The sequence below is a fragment of the Onychostruthus taczanowskii genome, unplaced genomic scaffold (assembly GCF_017590055.1).
Source record: "Onychostruthus taczanowskii isolate IOZ18803 unplaced genomic scaffold, ASM1759005v1 scaffold2, whole genome shotgun sequence".
Classification (NCBI taxonomy): Eukaryota; Metazoa; Chordata; class Aves; order Passeriformes; family Passeridae; genus Onychostruthus; species Onychostruthus taczanowskii.
In genome coordinates, this window is record NW_024499239.1 from 8,766,648 (window position 1) to 8,785,950 (window position 19,303).

Sequence of the window (19,303 nt, forward strand, 5' to 3'; positions counted from 1 at the left end):
TTTATTATAATATTACAGTAGATTACTAATCCATAATAAGTCTTTTGCTCATCTCTAATACTATATGAGAAAGTTGAAACCTTTTTGAGGAATTGAGAATATTGTATTTCTTTGGTTGAAAGCTTTTCTAATTGTATTGGAGGTGCTCAAGGACTTCTTGTTGTCTCTTCAGTTAAAAGTGCAGAGATATAGAAAGGAGGGAATGCTTTCAACTGAGCTATTTTATGCCACTTTCCTGAGTCCCCCTGCCTTTTCAGGGGCTAATCTCACTGTATTTAAGACCTGCTCACTGGAACGAGCTGTTGAGAAAAGCTGGAAGGAGCCTTTCCTCCAGCTCTCCCACCAAACTGCTCTTCATGTGGGATCCCTCCCAGTTCACTTTGGACAAGCTTTTAAGTTGAGACTCTCCTGCTTTAAGATGACTTGACTATAGATAGTTCTGTGTAATCAGTACTTCCTGAAGGCTAGCTAAAGAAAAAAACAACTAATTTTTGAAAGGGGCTTGGATGGGATAGTGATTAAATACCATATTCAGTTTTTTAATTAAACATCTGTTGTATTAATCAGATTATTCATCCTGCTCTATTTCACTAAGTAGAGAATTTGTGTTTTAAATGTTGAATATGCAAAGTCTGCTTTATGCCTTTGCACTTCATCATCTCAGATGCAGCTGGCAATCCATCCTGTAACAATGTCACAAAAGGAATATTTGTTTTTCTTCCTTTTTTATTTGACTAACTGTTCAGGACTTAAATAATGAACTACTGTCTTCAGTTAGCCAAATTATAGTTGTCTAGGTGATTTCTTCCTGAACAACTGGCTTCCTATCTTAGCTCCTTTTCCTGTCAGTAGCCTTGACTGTTTAGGAGAAATACAAAATTTAACCTTTTCTTTAGAGTTAAAAAACACACACATTCTAAGCCATAAAGCTCAGATATTGCTTTTCGTCCTACATATTTTTTTATACTCAATAAAGACACACAGCACAGAAATAGATTTATCCCATGTAGTTCTCATTCTTTTCCACGTTTTGCCTACACTTCAGAGAGTTTAAATGTCACTAAGGGAGCGCTTTCATTTAGGAGACAATTGTCTGAAAAGCAAAGATCACTGTTGACAGTAGTTACGAATTGGACTTTCCACGTCAATACTTGAGCCATATCAGCCTGTGACTGGCATAATAAATATTACATGCATGTATTTTTTGTTAGACAAAGATGCCATCTTGTGGCAGAATGCTGGAAGTTGTATCAAACAGTTTTAATTTTGGTGGAGAAACGAAGTCAAATTTTTACCAATATTTCCAGCATTGTTTGTTGTACCATGATACACTGAACCATGATCCTAATATACATACATACCGAAGATATCTGATAATCCAGCAAGTGAATATTTAGTCCATAAGAGAAGGCACTTATGAAAAATGCCTGATGGCAAAAAGTGTTCAGCATTGGGAAAAATGTGATAATTCTTTCCTCTAATAAGAAGTCAGCCTACAGTTAAAAGACCCTCTTCATTAAAAAAAAGGATGTTTGTTATGTTTCATTCTCAGAAAAGGGGTTAAATTACTCATACATTTGTCTTACATCTAAAAACTGATAATAACATGAGACATTAGTGACTAGATGAATAAAACTAATTAATACTATTCCTATTTACCTTTTCTTTTGCCATGCATTTTTCCCATTTACAGTAGTAATTTGTAAATGTTGCAAATATATGGCCTCTATAAATAAAATACATGGACTATGTATCACAATTAAGATTTGCCACCAGACATACAGGTTTTCTAAATGGCCTAAAAATGAATAAAGTTTAGATCAATAAATGACTGAGAACTGATTTTGATTGAGATTAATATTTTGTATTATATGATTCAAGGAGAGGTGAAAAAGGAAAATAATTGGTGCATTGAGGAGAGATCAGAAGAATAACAGTAATTAATTGTGCAGAGGTGGTCTTGATGAAGGAGGCATCTGTTGCACATTTCTGAAGCAGTAGGGAAGTCACACAGATGTGACAGCCTGTGTAATCACAATATGAGTAAGTACCAAGGAGTCATCTTGCTCTCAGAAGTGTTTTTCACTGACTCCTGCCAGCTACTTTTTGCCTTTAACAGAAATCAGTTTAGTGTTTAGATAAATGTTTGGTGTGTTTTATCAGGTGGATTGCAATATAGAAGTAAATAACAGAAAATGGTAAATTAAATATTATTTCAGTAGAAACACCATTAGAGAATACAAACTTTACTCATGCTCTGACTTAAAAATCAGGTTAGTCCTACTAAGCATTTTGGAAATAAATGAGTTTTTAAAGATTGAAGACATGAATAAGGAATGGCACAAATACTCATTGTTTACTATCTGTACTTTCAATTCAAGAACTTAGTGTAACAAACAAAATGTCAAAGCCATACATTTTAGAATTTTAATGAAGAAATAGTTTTTTCCCCATATTTGATGGTAACCTAATAGAGTCCATTACAATGACAGTTTAAAGTGAGGCAACAAATCTCATAAATTCAGGAAAGAGGTTACATATTCACATAAGCCAACACTGAAATCTTGTATGATATTCACAAGGATGAAAAATATTCATGGAAAATATAAAAGCAGAATTAATTACTAACAAATATGAAAGTAAGAAGAAGTTACCTCTGTCTGTACGTTAGGTTATAATCTGAAGAATTTGGTAGTTATTAAAACTGGACATAGAGCAATCTATATATATAGAATGATTAATATTATTTTTATATAATGAATAATTTCTAATGTTAAAGATATGTAGAAATATTGTGTTGACTGCATATGGCATGTGCAAACAGTTAAAGTCCTCACAAATCTATGCAGATCAGTCTGTAATTATTCATACCTATATTTGCAATATCTGACTTTTACGTATAAGAAATGTTCACTTTTATCACGCAAGGACATAGCTATTATACTTTGCTTTAGTAAAGAGGTTGCAAAGTAACAAGTCGTCTTCTCCTGACTGATATCCCTGTCACTTGTTCATCCAGAAGTATCATGGAAATATTCATACACTTCAACAAGAAAGATGAGAAATTGGGCTGTGAGTTGCCAGTGTTTCTGTCAGGTGAACACCTTATTTTGCCACTTTAAACGAAGTTCTTCTGAAAGATCACTTCTGCCACTCTTCTGCAAATAGTGAGACAAGAGCTGCTGTTTATCAGCTGACTTTGGAAGGGTCTTTTTCCAGCAGCAAAGCAGCTCATAGATCTGGTGTGTTAAATTATCAGGGCACTTCAGCCTAACAAGCTGAAGCACGCTCCGTCGAACAGGTAAACATAAAGCAAACAATGATGTATTATCTTCTGCAAGCTCTTCTGCAAGCCAGAACAGCAACTTGTCCCATAGGGCCTCTGAAAGGCAAAAATTAGCAAAGTAACAATAAATCTTCCTTTTTTTTTGAAAAGCTTTTTAAAGCTGGAGGCTCAGTGGGTAAACTCCCCAGCTAAATAGGGAGTGTTTTATACTTTGGTGGAAACATCATCCCATCTCACCATCTCATTTCCAATGCCATTTTTGGTAACTGCTCTGCAATACGAATTGAATTTAGTCAAGAGCAGATTCAGCAAAGATCTATAATTTTTGTAACTGAAGGGGGAAAGTTATCAATAAAATGAAAGTTTCAGCATTTACTGCAACTGATTCATCAGTTATACTGGAGCTTTCCAGTACAAACTGGATTTCCTTATACACAAAATTATATGCTGCTCTATTGCATTTCCCAGTAAACAGATCTATTTTCCTTTGACTACCTATTAACATATTAACTATTTCTTTCTATGGCATTTTCAAGTGTCAATAACAGCTGAAACAAACCCTGGAATTAAAAAAAAAAAAAAAAAGCAAACATAGGTCTTTTTTATATTTATATTAATTTAATGGTTGTTTTCTTACCTGATGAATCAGACAAAATTATTTTTGTACTTCGTGGACGGTGGATCAATTTTTCATGCTATTAAAGAAAATGTGTTGAGGAAAGAGAAATGATGAGTAAGAGGTGAGGCATATGATTTGGGAGTGGATTGCAATAAAATCTTGGGGGTTTAACTCTAAGCATTTTAAATTTTTTCTACTTACATAGAATATTTTTGTCATTATTAAAAAGAATTAACACCATCAGCAGGTATAAAACAGTATATAGCTATTAAAATAAAGAAGTTAACAAAATTTTCAGCTATCAAATAGGCGTTTATTATCTCTTATAAAAAGGTCATTCTTCATGCAACTTTACAAATATTTGCTTAATATCATTATGCCATAAGTGAATACTTTTGAATACTGCATTAGCTTTGCCTTCTTTTCAAGGAAAAGAACAACTTTTAGTTATGTCGTAGCTATTGTGAGGTCAGGTAAACACACTGTATTTGTAGCTATAGTTATTAATTTTACATAGTTCATCTTTTAATACATCATCATGAAAAATCATCAAAATTCAAAAGATAAGTTCCATTAGAAAGTAGAGAGTCTTTCATCTTTCTTCCTCTAAACATTGGAGAGAAAGAAAAAATACTTTGTCCTGTTTCACCTTTGGCTGAGAAAGATGAAAGTCTTCTGGCCTTTAGTGTTGTTTCCTACTGCATATAGAACAAGGAATTACTTACATAAGCCCTGAGTACAAAAAGAGATTAGTTTGTATGAAGTGAAATACAGATTTTGTTGTTTGAAAATGAAATTATCTTCTTTCAGTGCTCATGTTACTTTTGTCACACAGATTCAGTTGTATTATGTGGCTGTTTATTCACAGCTCTCCCAAGGAAATTTGCCTGAGGTTTATTCACTGATCTTCTGTTTTTCATTTGGGAATTAAGAACATGAAACTCGGACTGGAAAAGTTATCCTTTTTCTTCCTGATGCACTGAGCATTATGGAGCTTATCTTAATGACTTCTATAACACAGGCTTTAAATATTGTTCAATATTTGGAGTGTCTCAAACGTACTGAGCTGTACAGCCATAAGGTCAATATATTCATAACCATTATCTGTTGTGAAGGTGCCTATTCATCAGGCTGTACACAGTCATCCTGGGAGGTGATTTCAGTGCACACAGGATGCACACAGCACGCACTGCATGGCATCCTGTGCTGTACTGCTCTGGAGACCTTGGGGGTTGGACTAAGTGACCTTTAAAGGACCCTTCCAACCCAAGTTACTCCGTGATTCTGTGATCTGAATCTGCCTCATTTTGCATGGTTCTACAGTGGTTCTGTCACTGGATGTGCCCCAGCGTGAAGATAGAATGACATGGCAAAAAAACTCTCAGAATAAAGGGAATATAAAGCTCTTCCAGAAGGGGGCATTGCTCTTCTTCCAAGACTCAGCTTTCTCTGGCTTTTAATGATGCATTCGTACTTAAACTTTTTTCATTCATAATGAGAATTTACCACCTCAAAGGTCTGTATTAGATTTTCAAAGTTATTGTAGATGAACTCAATTACCCATGCATTGACTTTAATCCGAACCACTTCATGCTACTTAGTGTTAAAATAGTAGTAAAAATTATAAGGATTGAAAATTAGTATTGTCTAAAAATAGTGTAATAATATACAGTGCATTAGATCTAAAACAGTAAATTGCCTTTAAAGATTAAGTGTCTGTGGTGAAGTGCTAAACTCACCCACGGTTCAGCTGCACTGGCATGTGGTCCTGCTGTTCTGGTTGACGGCTAAGTAAAATACTCTTAGCAGTCAAAGCAGTTTTCTAGTCTGGAAGGTCCTTCAATTAGCCATGCAACTGCCTTTCTGAAGCAGGGAATAACATGCTATTCTGCTGTTAGACAGTCATTAGACATAAAACTTCAGCAGAATAGTAATTTCATAATGTCTATATGTATTACAGCAATCTATTTTTGCAAAGCATTCCCAGCCAGTAACATTGATGTGCTCTGTCAAATGGACCTCTCAGACATGACCAGACTCTAGTAGCATATTAAACAGGACAGAGAAAAAAGGAGAAAATAATCTTTTACCTCCTTAGACCACTGTGTCACATAAATACAAAATCTGTGAAATCGTTAGGTATGCACACATATACTTGACATCAAAACCTAATGCACTGTGTCTGACTTGTGTTGAACAAAATAGCTTAGAGGAACAGGTGTTTTCTGTTGCTGAGGAAAGGAAAGCACCATAAATAGGAATCATTAGTGAAAATAAGATTACTTCTGTAGAAATATATGTTTAAAGTAAAAACTGATGTGAACGTTTGCATACAAAGTAAACATGACCACTGTCAGCAAATATTTGTAAGTGGATAATGAGGGCATATACATATAAAAAATGGGTTATGATTGTACAGTTACTGCCTTCTTTACAAAAGGAATTTAGATGAGAATTTTACAGAAATGAGTGGAAATGTAATAGTCAGAATGGTTGCCTTAAAAAGATTCCATCTGTCTTTGTCACAACCAAAATCAGACATTCCAGATTCTTTCAACTATGATAAGGAAAAAAAAAATTGAGAAACGTGTGAAGACTAATTTAAAAAGAGAAAAACACTACTGTTTATCACCAGAGATTTAGACCAAGTGTTTCTGTAGATATTTTGATATTAAAATGTATGCAGCTTTGATAGTAGTAGTTTAGTGGCAGCATTTTGTGCAACATAGTGTGCTGGCATAGAGGCTCTTTGAAAAGTTTACAATGAGGTTTCATTGAAGAAATATTAAAGATTAATTTATATAGCATTAGCTTTCACCAGAGATGGAGATAATTGCCCACATGACTGTACTGCAGAGGCTAATCAGGAATAATAGAATAATCAGGTGATAGGTGGAAGACAGGTTACACAAACCATTTAATGATCCTGCAATTTGCGATTCTGTGCTCCCAAGACAATAAAACAAGAATGATACACCTGAAACTTGAGTAATAATTTCACAGTGCCATAATAATATCTCCCTTCCAGCTGGGGAGATTAGATGGGTGAAAATGTTCTGCTAGAATTTCTTCCATGCTTACACTTGTATAAGGGTCCTTCCCCACAGCTAAGAGAAATTCTGAGAATGTTTGTACATTGATGATGCACCAGAAGTCTATCAGTGACTTCTGTGTTTATCTGTAAATCAAAAATCATACCAAGATCCCTTTTCTAATAAATACATGGTAAGACAGAAAGGGAAATGTCTCTAATATTTTCAAATGAGAAACGCACCTTTGGCAATGTTAATGCTAATTTGCACAGTGGAGACTGGTGCTGATATTCATCATACGGTAAGGTTTGTTCCCATTTCTTTGGTATCATCTCTCTGGTAATTTTATAAAACACTGCTGTTCCTTTGTAATGAGGTGAACTGTGGTTACCAAATTCATCCACTTCTTTAATTTGGAGCTCCAGCCTTGGTTGTCTTTGTGAATGAAAAATCAGTCTGTAGACTTTCCTGAAATCTTCTCCATTCTCTGCAGTCCATATAATAAAATATTTTAAAAAAAACTTTTTTATCCTGCATTCATCTAAAATAATTCATTAGGATGAGTCAAGCAAAGGTAATCATATAACATTTGGTTATTCCTTGGTTGTTTTTTATCATTACTATTACTTTATTGAACATCTGAGTGCAGCCTGCTTCAGTTGTAGGCATATCTTGTAGATAGCTTTCTTAGCCCTTTAATAGTTGGCTTCAAGAATAAGCAGTGGAGGCAGTGCTACAAGTTGAAAATCAAGGAACAGAAAAGGAGGTATGTACATAACATAAAAAATAATAAGAATAAAGGTGTGTTGTGAATTGAATTAGAAGTATATCCTTCCTGGTTATTCAGGATGGATGGCTATGTGTAACAACAAAATGAATGGCAGCAGAGGGGTAGATGCATTTTTAGGTTTTCTAAATCTATTAATTTAATACATCTACAGACACTGTCCTTTATGTATATAAGCGGATATTTCTCATGGGCTGGAGACTTCTCTTTTTGAAGAATGCTCCTTTTCTTAGAGTACATGCAGTTTTCAATGGGAGAGTTTATGTACAGAATGTTCAGAGGGCCAAATACATATTTATATGTTCAATCTAAGACAGACAGAAGAGACTATATGCAATTTTGGGTGAAAATCTTACAGAGGTTTCTTATCTTTTTTTCCTATAAGCAAATCTCTGAATGGTGGCAGCCACCACATGGAATTTTCTAGGCTGCTAACAGAAATGGCATAACTCTCTCTCTCATCACCTCAATTCACAGAGCAACTCACAACAGGCAATATTTTGCCTTGGTTTCTAGCTCACTCTAAGTGAATTTGCTTGGACAAAACAGCAGACAGAAACTGTCTGCTGTTCTTAACTGTCTGTTAAGAATTATTTTAAAGTAATTCTAAAAATACCATGTGTTTCTGAGGAATCAGGTTTCACAGAATTCACAGGGGTTTAAGAGATCTTTAAAGATCATCCAACTCCTGCTCAAAGCAGGATCACCTAGAACACATTGCTCAAGGACTCGTTCAGGTCGTACATTTTCTTTACAGTTGGAGCAATTTCCCATTAAGCTCCACGTTTCTTTCTTTGACAAGAAACAACACTGAAATAACTAAATGTGAGCAACTTCAATCTACATGTGTTCCCATGCATTTTTTAATAGCTGAGATAATTGATAATGTTCATACAGGTGCATGAATTAACTGCCTTACCTGAAGCAGAAATATTTCCTGTAAATCTAAAATGAATCTGCTCTCCTTGTCTTAATGGGAACTGCTGTGTAGGTTCTGGGGGACCAAAATAACCCTCCTCATGGAGATTTTGAAGTTCATTGGTCAATTCCCTGGATGCAGATAGCAAAACTACTATTTTATATGGGTTTTCTCTTTTCTGATACAGTATCACATTAGCCATCGTGCTATGGAGAGCTTCTTCCAGAGCCTGAGCAAAGAGGAGAAGATGCCTGTTTTCCAAAAGGAATGCAAGTCGAATGACCACAAACCTGTATTAAAATAAAAAGGGAAAAAATAAAAAGGAAAGAAAATGAAATAGCTTTATTTTAAATAATTTATCAACTGTTAACAATTTATTCTTAAAAATGTTAGGGGGCTCAGTTGCCAAGGAAATTTTTGCTACCTTCTTTTCATCCTTGTTTCCAACACACGGAAAGGTGGAAATTTGCTTGTGTTTGTAAAGTATGTTGACTACGTAGGTATGATTTCAAACACATGTGAATTTTACATGAAAGTAAGATAATATTTAATAACAATAATTTAAAAATTAGGCCTTTTTAGTTAGAGAGCTAAATTAGACTTGCCAATTAAGACTGATATATTTTTCAAGTGTCTATGTACTACATTGTGTACATTCTATAAATGAAAAAGTTATGTTTTTTTTTTTTTTTGTAATTATGAGCAACAAATCTAGGAGCAAGTTAATGGTTAAAAATGGATGATTTCTTAGCACTACTAATTTCCACTTATTTTAAACACACATATTCCAATAAATAAAATTTTGTTAAATTATTCATACATTACCTTTCTAAATGCTCGTTTAGTTCAAAAGATACAAGTCCATTTTGTGCATTCTGGATAATAACATCATCAAACACCTTCCACCCTTCTTTGTTTCCATGACCTAATAATTTCAAAGTATCACAGAGATTGTCCCCACTTTTTCTCACAGAAGTGCTCACAGCCCTGGAAATCCAAATAGTTATAGAAAAAAAACCCCATAAAAATAGTTCTGCAGAAAAAGTAAGCTTGTGTTTGTAGCAGTTTTACACTCTGCTGGCCTTGACGACTTTTTCTGGTTTACCCACCTTGCTTAAAATCTGTATCTGGAAAGACACTCCAAAGTATGTGAATGATATAATAATTTAAACTGCTGAAACATAGAAATTTTATTTTATTTTTTTTTTTTTTCCAGGAGTCTTCATGTTTTAATGTTTTTTTAAGACATGCCGAAAAAGCCGAAGTTTTAGAAATATACTTTCGAAAAATCTGGACTTTTATCTAGTGCATAAAATTGACCTACTATAAACCACTAAACCATTGTGCCATGCATTTTGATTCAGGCAACCATTGAAATATGTAGAAGTAGAGATGAAAAAATTCAAAGGTCAGACTCAAATCAACTTGGTGTGTTATGAACACAGCAGCTTTAAGTCATGTCTATTCTTTGTGTTCAATTTTTGACTTTGTTGAACATGCCTGAATACTTGGTGAAAAAACTTCATACAGTCTTCATTTTGACTCCTGCTAGAAATGTAGTGGTCAGCATATTTAAAGAATAAACATCAAATACGTATTAATTTTTCTGGTGAAACTATAGCATGAAAATTTTGAGGATTTGCTCTAGTGTTTCCAACAAAGCTCATATGTATTGCAGTCTATATTAAAGAACAAACACAGTTTTAATACAAAAAGTTATAAACCAAAACCTGTTAAAATTCATTGATTTTGATGTTTTAAAAAATGATGAATTTGAAGTGAAGGTCTTACCGAGGATGGTATGCTGCAGCAACCCTCTTTACTGTAGCACTAATGGCTCTTGCATGTTCTGTTTCATCTCCTTGCCTTTTTTTGTCTGGGTTTGGGGGACATGGTAGAGTAACAGTGACTGAGCTGTTAAAAGGTTGGGCTGAAGGATGCTGGACATGAACCAGTGCACTGGTAGAGATCACTGAGTGATACATATCATGTCTTGCTTTCAATGCTGAAACCAATGATGGCTCAATTGGCTGAATCTAAATATAGAAAGAAATTATATAATCAACTTGCAAAAAAAAAAAAAATCTTCCACTATATGCCTGGATTTTTTTTACAAAAATTGGTTATACAAAATTGGTTTATCTTTTGGAGTTGACAAGATTATCACAGGAGAATCAGACTCCTCTCTTTAACCCAAGAACAACCTTACCCAAGTAATAGCACTTTATACAAAGCTCAGAAAAATGCTTGAAAGTCATCAAAACCTGGAACTTTTACTGCCTAAAATATTTATATTGTTTTGTTCCTGATTTGAGGTCAAGTTTTGAAACTCATGAGCTTCCTCAGATTTTGAAAAAAAATCTGAGATTTTTCTAATCTCATAATTTTAGTTTCTCCATACTTCCAAATTAACATCTTAATGGGGCAAGGGAGAAACATAACTGAAGCACAGTTTGAGACTATATTCAGCCTAAGACTAATACACAATAAAAACCTTTTGTTGCACTTGCTGGCACCAAGGAGAGAAACGGTGAGAGAAATGAGTCAGGTGAGAGAAATAGTTCCATTAACTTGATCACTGGGCCAAACAATTAAAGTTTTGAGTTGACTCATCTTTATTGAAAATGACTGTATTTTCTGAACTATATCAAACAAGGGTAGATAGATCTTTTTTAGCTAAAGATATCCCTGACATGTGGTTTAACAAAGCTGACAGGAAATCTGCGTGTACAGGATGTGAAGCTGCAACCACTTTTTGTAGATTTCTGATATTGGAAGAGATTGCACTTTAACATCATTAGCATACTCACTTCAGAACTGATCAGATAACAGGCTTATAGAACAAGTATCACATATTTCAACTTACCTTTAACTGCATAGGTGCTGGAGAACTGAATGCTTCTGGATGGTAACAGAAAGAGATTCTGGAATCCACATTCAACTTTTGTAAGAGTCCTACCTTTGGAACAGTAAATGTTTCCTTCTTCAAGCATGACAACACAGAAAAAATACCCAGATGATAAAGTTTCACTTCTGCAAAGCTTTCCTGAATAAAGAGAATGTGAGGTTAGAGTATTGGAGGGAAAGGAAGCTGTGTTTCACAGTTTGATAAGGTAACACTCTCTATAGAGCAAAGTATGAAATGAAAATAAATTGACTATTATTGCCACCTGCATGCCCAAGTACTTGGTGATGTCTAGTCATCATGTGATTTTATTTATATTCCAGTGAAATGAAGGTGAAATGAAATAAACTTATAAGCTGGGTGATGAATCTGGTCCAATAGAACACTTCTGTATTTAAAAAAACCCTGTGTTCATTTGATATAGTTTGTACTTATTTATACTCATGGAACTGTGTTACCTTGTTGTGATCTAAAAGCATAGTATTTCCCCCTAAATTCTACTTTTATCAAATAATGTAACACATTGCTCTTATTTACAATAATCATGAAACATTACTCAAGCATTAGGATTGTGGGATCAAGCATTTGCTTAACATTGTAAGTGAAAAAAATAATGTTAGTAAATACTAGTTTTCAAATAGAACTAGTGCTTGACCACACATAGTGGACAATATGATTTAATAATGGCAACTTTACTTGAAAAACTCCAGAGACTTAACTGGGAAGCTCAAACCATGCTTTTACAATCCTTTGATATGAGTTACTCACCTTATGGTTTCCTTGGTATCCTTGCAAAGAAATAGGAGTTAAGTAGATCGACTGGAAGTTGGTATCAGTCACCTTCACCATAATCTCCCGATAATTTCCTCTGTAGCATGACGTAAATGGGATTGCAATGTTGATAGGGAAAAGTAGTTTTTCATTATCATAACATTCAATACTGATGACATTGCTGACCAGCTCCTCAGAATCATCCACCACCAAGGAACTAGTGTCGTTGAGTATATTACACTTCAGATTCTCCAGAACAGTTGCAGGGGCTTGAATAAAACAAGCTATTTCCTGGGGATTTTTTCCACTCCCTTTGACTAGGAATCTATTAAAAAAAAATTGTATTTTGAGTGGGGTAGGATTTTTGTATTTTTAATTAAATACTTCAATGTAATGGTGTGCTATAATGAAGAAGAATAAGATAATTCAGAAAAAATATTTTTAAGAACAAATGAGAAAATCATGAAAAGTTTTATGTTTAGCCTGTTTCAGAACAGCTTACAAGTTACTGTAAAACTGATGAATTGTGGTCCTTTCCTACTAATTTCCAACAATTTGAGGACTATTGACTTTACTGGCTGTGACTCAGTCCCTCTCATAAAAAAAATTATGCAAATAGAAACTTAGGGTTTACTTTAGACTAAAGGGAAATATCTTCATTGCACATGTTCAAATTGTAAACTGCTGTTATGTGCACAAGCAGCATCTGTTCAGTACATGTCTACTGAGTTTCTGCACCCACACATGTTTATAAGTTAATAAGTAATAATTATGTACATCTGTTCCTAAAAGAAGGAAGACTATGTGCTTACTCTTTCTTCAGCCAGTATCTAGACTTTTGTACTTCTTCTGAATCACTTCCAGAAGGATTCACATCAGGAAGATCATAAGTTTGTGCTGAAGATGTGAAGGGACTTAGGTAATTTCTAAAAACCTCGTCATTTTTTTTTATTTTATTGTCTTCCATATTCTCTGTCAGTTTGTGGTCTTCACTTTCTAGCCCTTTTAAATTGTCCCTGACTGCTTCCTTTTTCTCCTGTTCAAAACGATTTGTGATGCTTCTGACATAAATGTTCTTCAACGTCCCAGACAGAATGTCTTCGTTACTGCTTGTAACAGCATCTGGAAAAGCGTCCAGTTCTGGAGGCCTTTCAGTAACTGAGCTACCTCCCTGAAGTTTATCCTTTCCATTGCACTCTTTTTTCTCTGTAAAAGAGACAATCAGAAGTTGGTGTTCACCATCTTCCTTTCTCATTGGAGATTCTCTGCTGGTGTCTTGTTCTTGAGCAGATTTGTTTTCACCTAAGGATGCAATTTTCCCCACAGTTTTAATTTCACTTGTGTGGGTTTGATTGACATTTTGACTTTCTGTCTTGTTCAGAAAAGGAGTTCTTTGGAATTGCTGACTGGAACTGGAAGGTGCTTGCACAGAGTCTTTTGCTTCTCCTTCTGTACAATGCACATCTGTTTCTCCAGAAGCATTTTCACCAGTCTGGTTCTGAGAATCACCATCTTGTCTGCAGCTTGCAGCATAAAATTTATTTTCAGCCTCTTGAAGGTATGAGATTGTATTTATCAAATACTCCTTCACTTTCTGCAAATAATCTATAATTCCATTGTATTCTGAGAAAAAAAAAAAACCCAAACCAATTACATTTTGCTATGAAAGCTAGACAAAAATGTGAAAACTATTATACACATATTTATTGAATTCCATATAATCCCATAGTACCATTCAATACATGAAGCACACTCTATTTCCTGGCTTCCATTTAATGTTTTTGCATGTATTGCTATTCAGGTGAAGTCAATTTCTAAAGAACTGAATATGGACAAGTACATTTTTATACTTGTCTGAGAACAATTGTGTGTGTATTTATCAAAATTTTACTCTGGCAACTCTAAGGAACACTTTTCTAATGATCAGACACTAGCTAAATTCTTAATGACAATCAATCCAAAGCATTGATAAAATATAGTCAAATCAATTTGGGAAGATCTTTAAAATGAAATATTATATTTCCTAAAATTGAATGATTTAAGATTCTAATGCATAGGTCTAGAGCAAGGCTGTTATACATGGACCTAATTTTAAATTCAGACCTTAGAAACTCTGAATTTTTGCTATGAAGTATAGATGATAACACAAAACCACAAGCTCACATATAATACAAGCTCAGCAGTTTGTAATATTCAGTTACAGGAATGGTGAAGGTTGCCCTTGCATGTAATTAAAACCACTTTGTGAAGAAGAATGCACAAAAAGCACAAAACCACTATGCAACATTCATTCATGTAAGATTTTAACTTCTATATTTTATAATCCCTTATTTTTCTTATCTTGAACCTTTTCTTAGAAATTCTTCCAGATATTGTCTCCAAGAATTTAAAATGTATAATAAATGCATACTTAGAGCTCTTCCTGCATCCTATTGCTGTCAGCCCCTGTAACTGGAGAGGTATCTTCACTAGTTAGATGTATTGGAAACCTTGGAAAATTTTTTGCTTATTTCTGTGTGCTGCATGAGATCCTGGATAATTTTCTTTTGCAGGTTAAATCTTGTGAAAGTCAATACAAATAAGACAATAGACATAAGACACAGTACGGTGTGCTCTCCACTCCCAATGTACAGATAAAAGGAAAGGAGAACAGAAAGGGCTGATACAAGCCTTACAGGAAGCTTTTGACTTAACATTCACTTTTTTAACAATGTCATATGAGGTAAATAATTCCTCAAGGTTTTCAGCTTGGAAAATAATTTTATCAAGAATGCCATCAGATATCAATATGATCTAGATAGGTTTCTCATCTCTATTTACAATGATTAATTTAAACCTACAAAAAGTACAGGTCAGAATAGATTTTTCTTATTTAACTTGGTCTAAAAAATATTCCTTTCTAATACTTCCTCAGTTTCCAAGTGACTTATTAGACTTTGACTAAAAAGTTTGGAAGTATTTGGAAAAAAAATAGAAAAAAGGAAGAAAATACATTTTTAAAGTATTGTTTACACTGGTAGTTTCAAAAAAGAAATACTATTTTCATGTTTTTCCTCAGGCTCTTTTACAGTAATGAAGAAATTCTTGACAGTTTAACAGGACTGAGAAATTTTATAAAAAGGATTGAAAGAAACAGAGCTTTGTTTGCAGAAGAGGTTGTAAAAGACCACTTCCCAGTTTCACTGTAAGGTAAAGGTCAAGCTTAGGCAAAACTGTCAAAATTTACATTTCCCCCCTGAATTTTGCATTTTCTAAACAAAACAAAAAAATCCTCAAACAAATTATACCGCCCTTTAAACTTCCCTAAAATCAAATTTGAAGATTAGAGAGTAATTCAAAACAATGGCATTTTCCTATGCTGTAATGTGACTTTTCTAATATGGGCAAGAAAAGATATGGCTTGTAACCACATACTATCCAACTGTGTCACATGGAAAGACACTTTTTCCATTCAATCACAAGTTTAACCATGAAATAACTCTTCTTTTGTGGTTTTCCCCTTCCCCAGTTATTTTCTAACACTTTGTTTTCTGTGCTTTTTCTGATGTTTGATAACACAGTTTCAGAATAAAGAGGTAGTTTATATGCAACTGTCTCCAAACCTCTTTGCTGAGAGTTTTAAGGGAATTTTTCAGGTGAGGAATAGCAGCTTTTTGGAAGAAAATGGTTCTTGGAAACCTGACAAAAGAAGAATTAAAAAAAAAATCAAATAAACCATGAGGCCATCAGGACAGTTAGCTTGCTTGGAGCCTAGAAGGAGGCTTTTTAAACTCAAATACCTTGTTATTATTATAGACTTTATAAATCCATAGGTTAAGATTTAGAAACACAAGCATAGCTAAACATTTCTGTTTGTAATCTCTTTATTTCTCTCTCTTTGCATCATAGAATCATTGTAGAATGATAGAATGTTTTGGATTGGAATGAGATGTTCTTTAAGGTTCTTTCCAACCTTCCTTCCTGTCATGGGCAGAGACACCTTCTAGTAGACCAGGTTGCTCAAAGCCTCATCCAGCCTGGCCTTGAACACTTTCAGGAATGGAGCATCCACAAGTTTTCTGCCTACTTCTCCTTCTTCCTGTGTCCCATTACTCTCTAAGTAAAGAATTTCTTCCTAACATCTAATCTAAATCTCTCTTCTTTTAGTTTGAAACTGTTCCCTCCTATTCTAGCACTATATGTGATAGTGTCCATATAAAAAAATCACTCTTCCTCTTTTTTAAAAGCCCCTTTTAAGAATTACAAGGATGCAACAAGGCATCCCCAGAGCCTTCTTTTCTTCAGCCTGAACAACCCCAACTCTCTCAACCTCTCTTAAAAGGACAGATGCCCTGATCCCTCTGATCATCTTCATGGCCTTCCTCTGGACCTGCTCCAACAGGTCCATATCCTTGTGCTGGAGACTCCAGACCTTTATGAGTACTTCAGGTGTGGGCTCACAAGGGTGGAGTAGAGAGGGTGAATCACCTCCCTTCGCTGTTGGATACTCTTCTTTTGAGGTTTAATGCTGAAGGACCTTAGATAGAAATTTTCATTTTCTCTTCTTCTTTGATAAATGTTAATACGTTGAAAATTGAGGACTGAGAAAAAAAGTGTGAGAACCAGCCCCGCAAACAAGATCAGACAAGAAGGAAGAGAAGATACTGCAGACATGGGGCAGAGATTTCCTTGCAGCCCTTGGCAGACCAGACTGGAACAGATATCCTGCAGCCTGAGGAGGACCCAGAGCCAAGGAAAGTAGATATTCCCTGAAAGAACTGCACTCTGTTTGAAAGCCTGTTTTTCCTTACAGGAACTGCAGACCATGGGAAGGACCATGGAAAAGAATAACCAGGAAGGACTGTAGAGGGAACTGTTATGGACAGACTGCTGCCCTTGTTTGCCATTGCCCTGCACTCCTCAGGAAGGTGAGGAGGTAAAGGACTTGGGAATGCAGGAGTGAAGTTGAGCATGGAAAAAAGTCTTGTTTCAATGTTTTGTTTTGCCTTTGCTTCTCACTATCCAAATCTATTTAAATTGACAATAAGTTAAATTAATCTGTTCCCTAAATTAAGTCTATTTTGCCCATGAGGGTAATTTCAAGTGATTTCTCTATATCAACTCAGGATTTTTTCCATCTTATTTTCTTTCCTTTTCCTGTTGAAGAGGGGGTAGTAAGTTACTGGGTCAGCATCTGGTGTCTGACCAGGATAATTCCACTAAAGTATAGTGTACATAAAACTTTGAACAATTCTGTTTAGTTAATTTTACTTTAATAATTTTTTTGGTCACATAATGAGACTTATGACTCTCATATTGAATCTCATGGAATGGTCTCAAAACACGTGTGATACAACTGTGGGAATATGAATTAATTTGGTCTAATGAATTACCAAGTACTGAAATACTAACAAGTGAAAATTAAGGTCTCCCAGCATCGTCAGACAGCAGAACTCAGCATTTAATATATCCAATGTGTCTGGTTACAAATAAGTCTTTCCATACTTGCCTGGACTTCCAGTCAATTCCTTGTGTTTATCATGGAGAGCACTCAGCAAGTGGCAGGTGTCTTGAATAATTTCTGTAACATTCTCCAGCTGCTGGCTGAGAGATCTGCTCAGGTCTTTTGGTAAAGAGGTCAGTCCAAGCACATACTCCTTCAAACCTCCTTTATCCAGATCACTTTTCAGAAGCATGTCTCTTGCTAGAAAGTTCAGGTAAGAGATTTTTCCTAGGACTTGTCCTGATTTCCCTGCAGGTGTAATCTTACTTTCAGCTGTATCCATTTTATGTTCAGAATATGCTACTACAGTTTGGTTTTTTTTCTGCTCAAACTCTCCACAAGTTGTTGTCCTTGGTTCAGGCTATTACACTGTTTAGCATTACTAGCCTAAACAGAAATTTTAAAAGTACTGTATTCCACAAACCAAATTCTATCTGAAAAACTCTGAGTTGATGTTGACTATTAAAAAGTTCCTAGGTGACAGGAAGGAGTGGCTGTTCTGTAACCACAGGCAAGGATTGCCAGGAGACGCCAATGTACACCATGCGCCTTTAAGGGAGATTATGTAACTCAGTTATGTAGCAGTGACTTAAAACTTCAGCATATCTGAGCAATTTCTTACTTCGGAGGCTACAAATGATCAGTACTTAAGAAATCAAGTTTAATTTGTTATTTACAATTATATACTTGCCAACAATGAAACAGACACACAGAATCACTAGGGTGGAAGAGACCTTTAAGGTCATCAAGTCCAACCCATACCCTGACACCTCAACTAAACCATGGCACCAAGTGCCACATCCAGTCTTTTTTAAAACACATCCAGGGATGGTGACTCCACCACCTCATCACGCAGACAATTCCGGTACTTTATCACCTTTTCTGTAAAAACCTTTTTCCTAATATCCAACTTGTATTTCCCTTGGTGGAGCTTAAGACTGTGTCCTCTGGTTCTGTCAGTTGCTGCGTGGAGAAAGAGACCAACCCCACCTGGCTACAGTCAGCTTTCAGGAACTTGTAGAGTGATAAGGTAACTCCTGAGTCTCATTTTCTCCAGGCTAAACACCCCCAGCTCCCTCAGTCGTTCCTCACAGGGTTTGTGTTCCCAGCCCCTCTCCAGCCTCGTTGCCTCCTCTGGACACGCTCAAGCGTCTCAACATCCTTCCCAAACTGAGGGGCCAGAACTGGACACAGCTCTCACGGTGTGGCCTCACCAGTGCCCAGTACAGGGGAAGAATGATCTCCCTGCTCCTGCTGGCCACACTATTCCTGATACAGGCCAGGATGCCCTTGGCCTTCTTGGCCACCAGGGCACACTGCTGGCTCATGGTCAGCCGGCTGTGGGCCAATACCCCCAGACATTTCCTTTTTAAACACAGGATTCTATACCAGATCTCATGACAGCAAATGAGGCAGTAATGGCCACTCAAATTACAGTTGACTCTTCCAGGTGTTTTTTACTCTTTAGCAGTCTTAAAGAGAATGTATATTTAGGCTGTCTG

General features: G+C 35.5%; 1 protein-coding gene across 1 annotated transcript; it reads right to left on the reverse strand.

Annotated features, from left to right (window-relative positions):
* Positions 1-3,092: 3,092 nt before the first annotated feature.
* On the reverse strand, positions 3,093-18,084 carry DTHD1 (death domain containing 1). Its single transcript, XM_041402809.1, is given in 11 exon segments — positions 3,093-3,382; positions 3,924-3,981; positions 7,180-7,424; positions 8,644-8,933; positions 9,469-9,630; positions 10,435-10,679; positions 11,510-11,689; positions 12,317-12,644; positions 13,132-13,961; positions 13,964-13,988; positions 17,804-18,084. Coding segments are annotated over 11 exon segments (2,934 nt in total).
* Between the last annotated feature and the right edge of the window lie 1,219 nt (positions 18,085-19,303).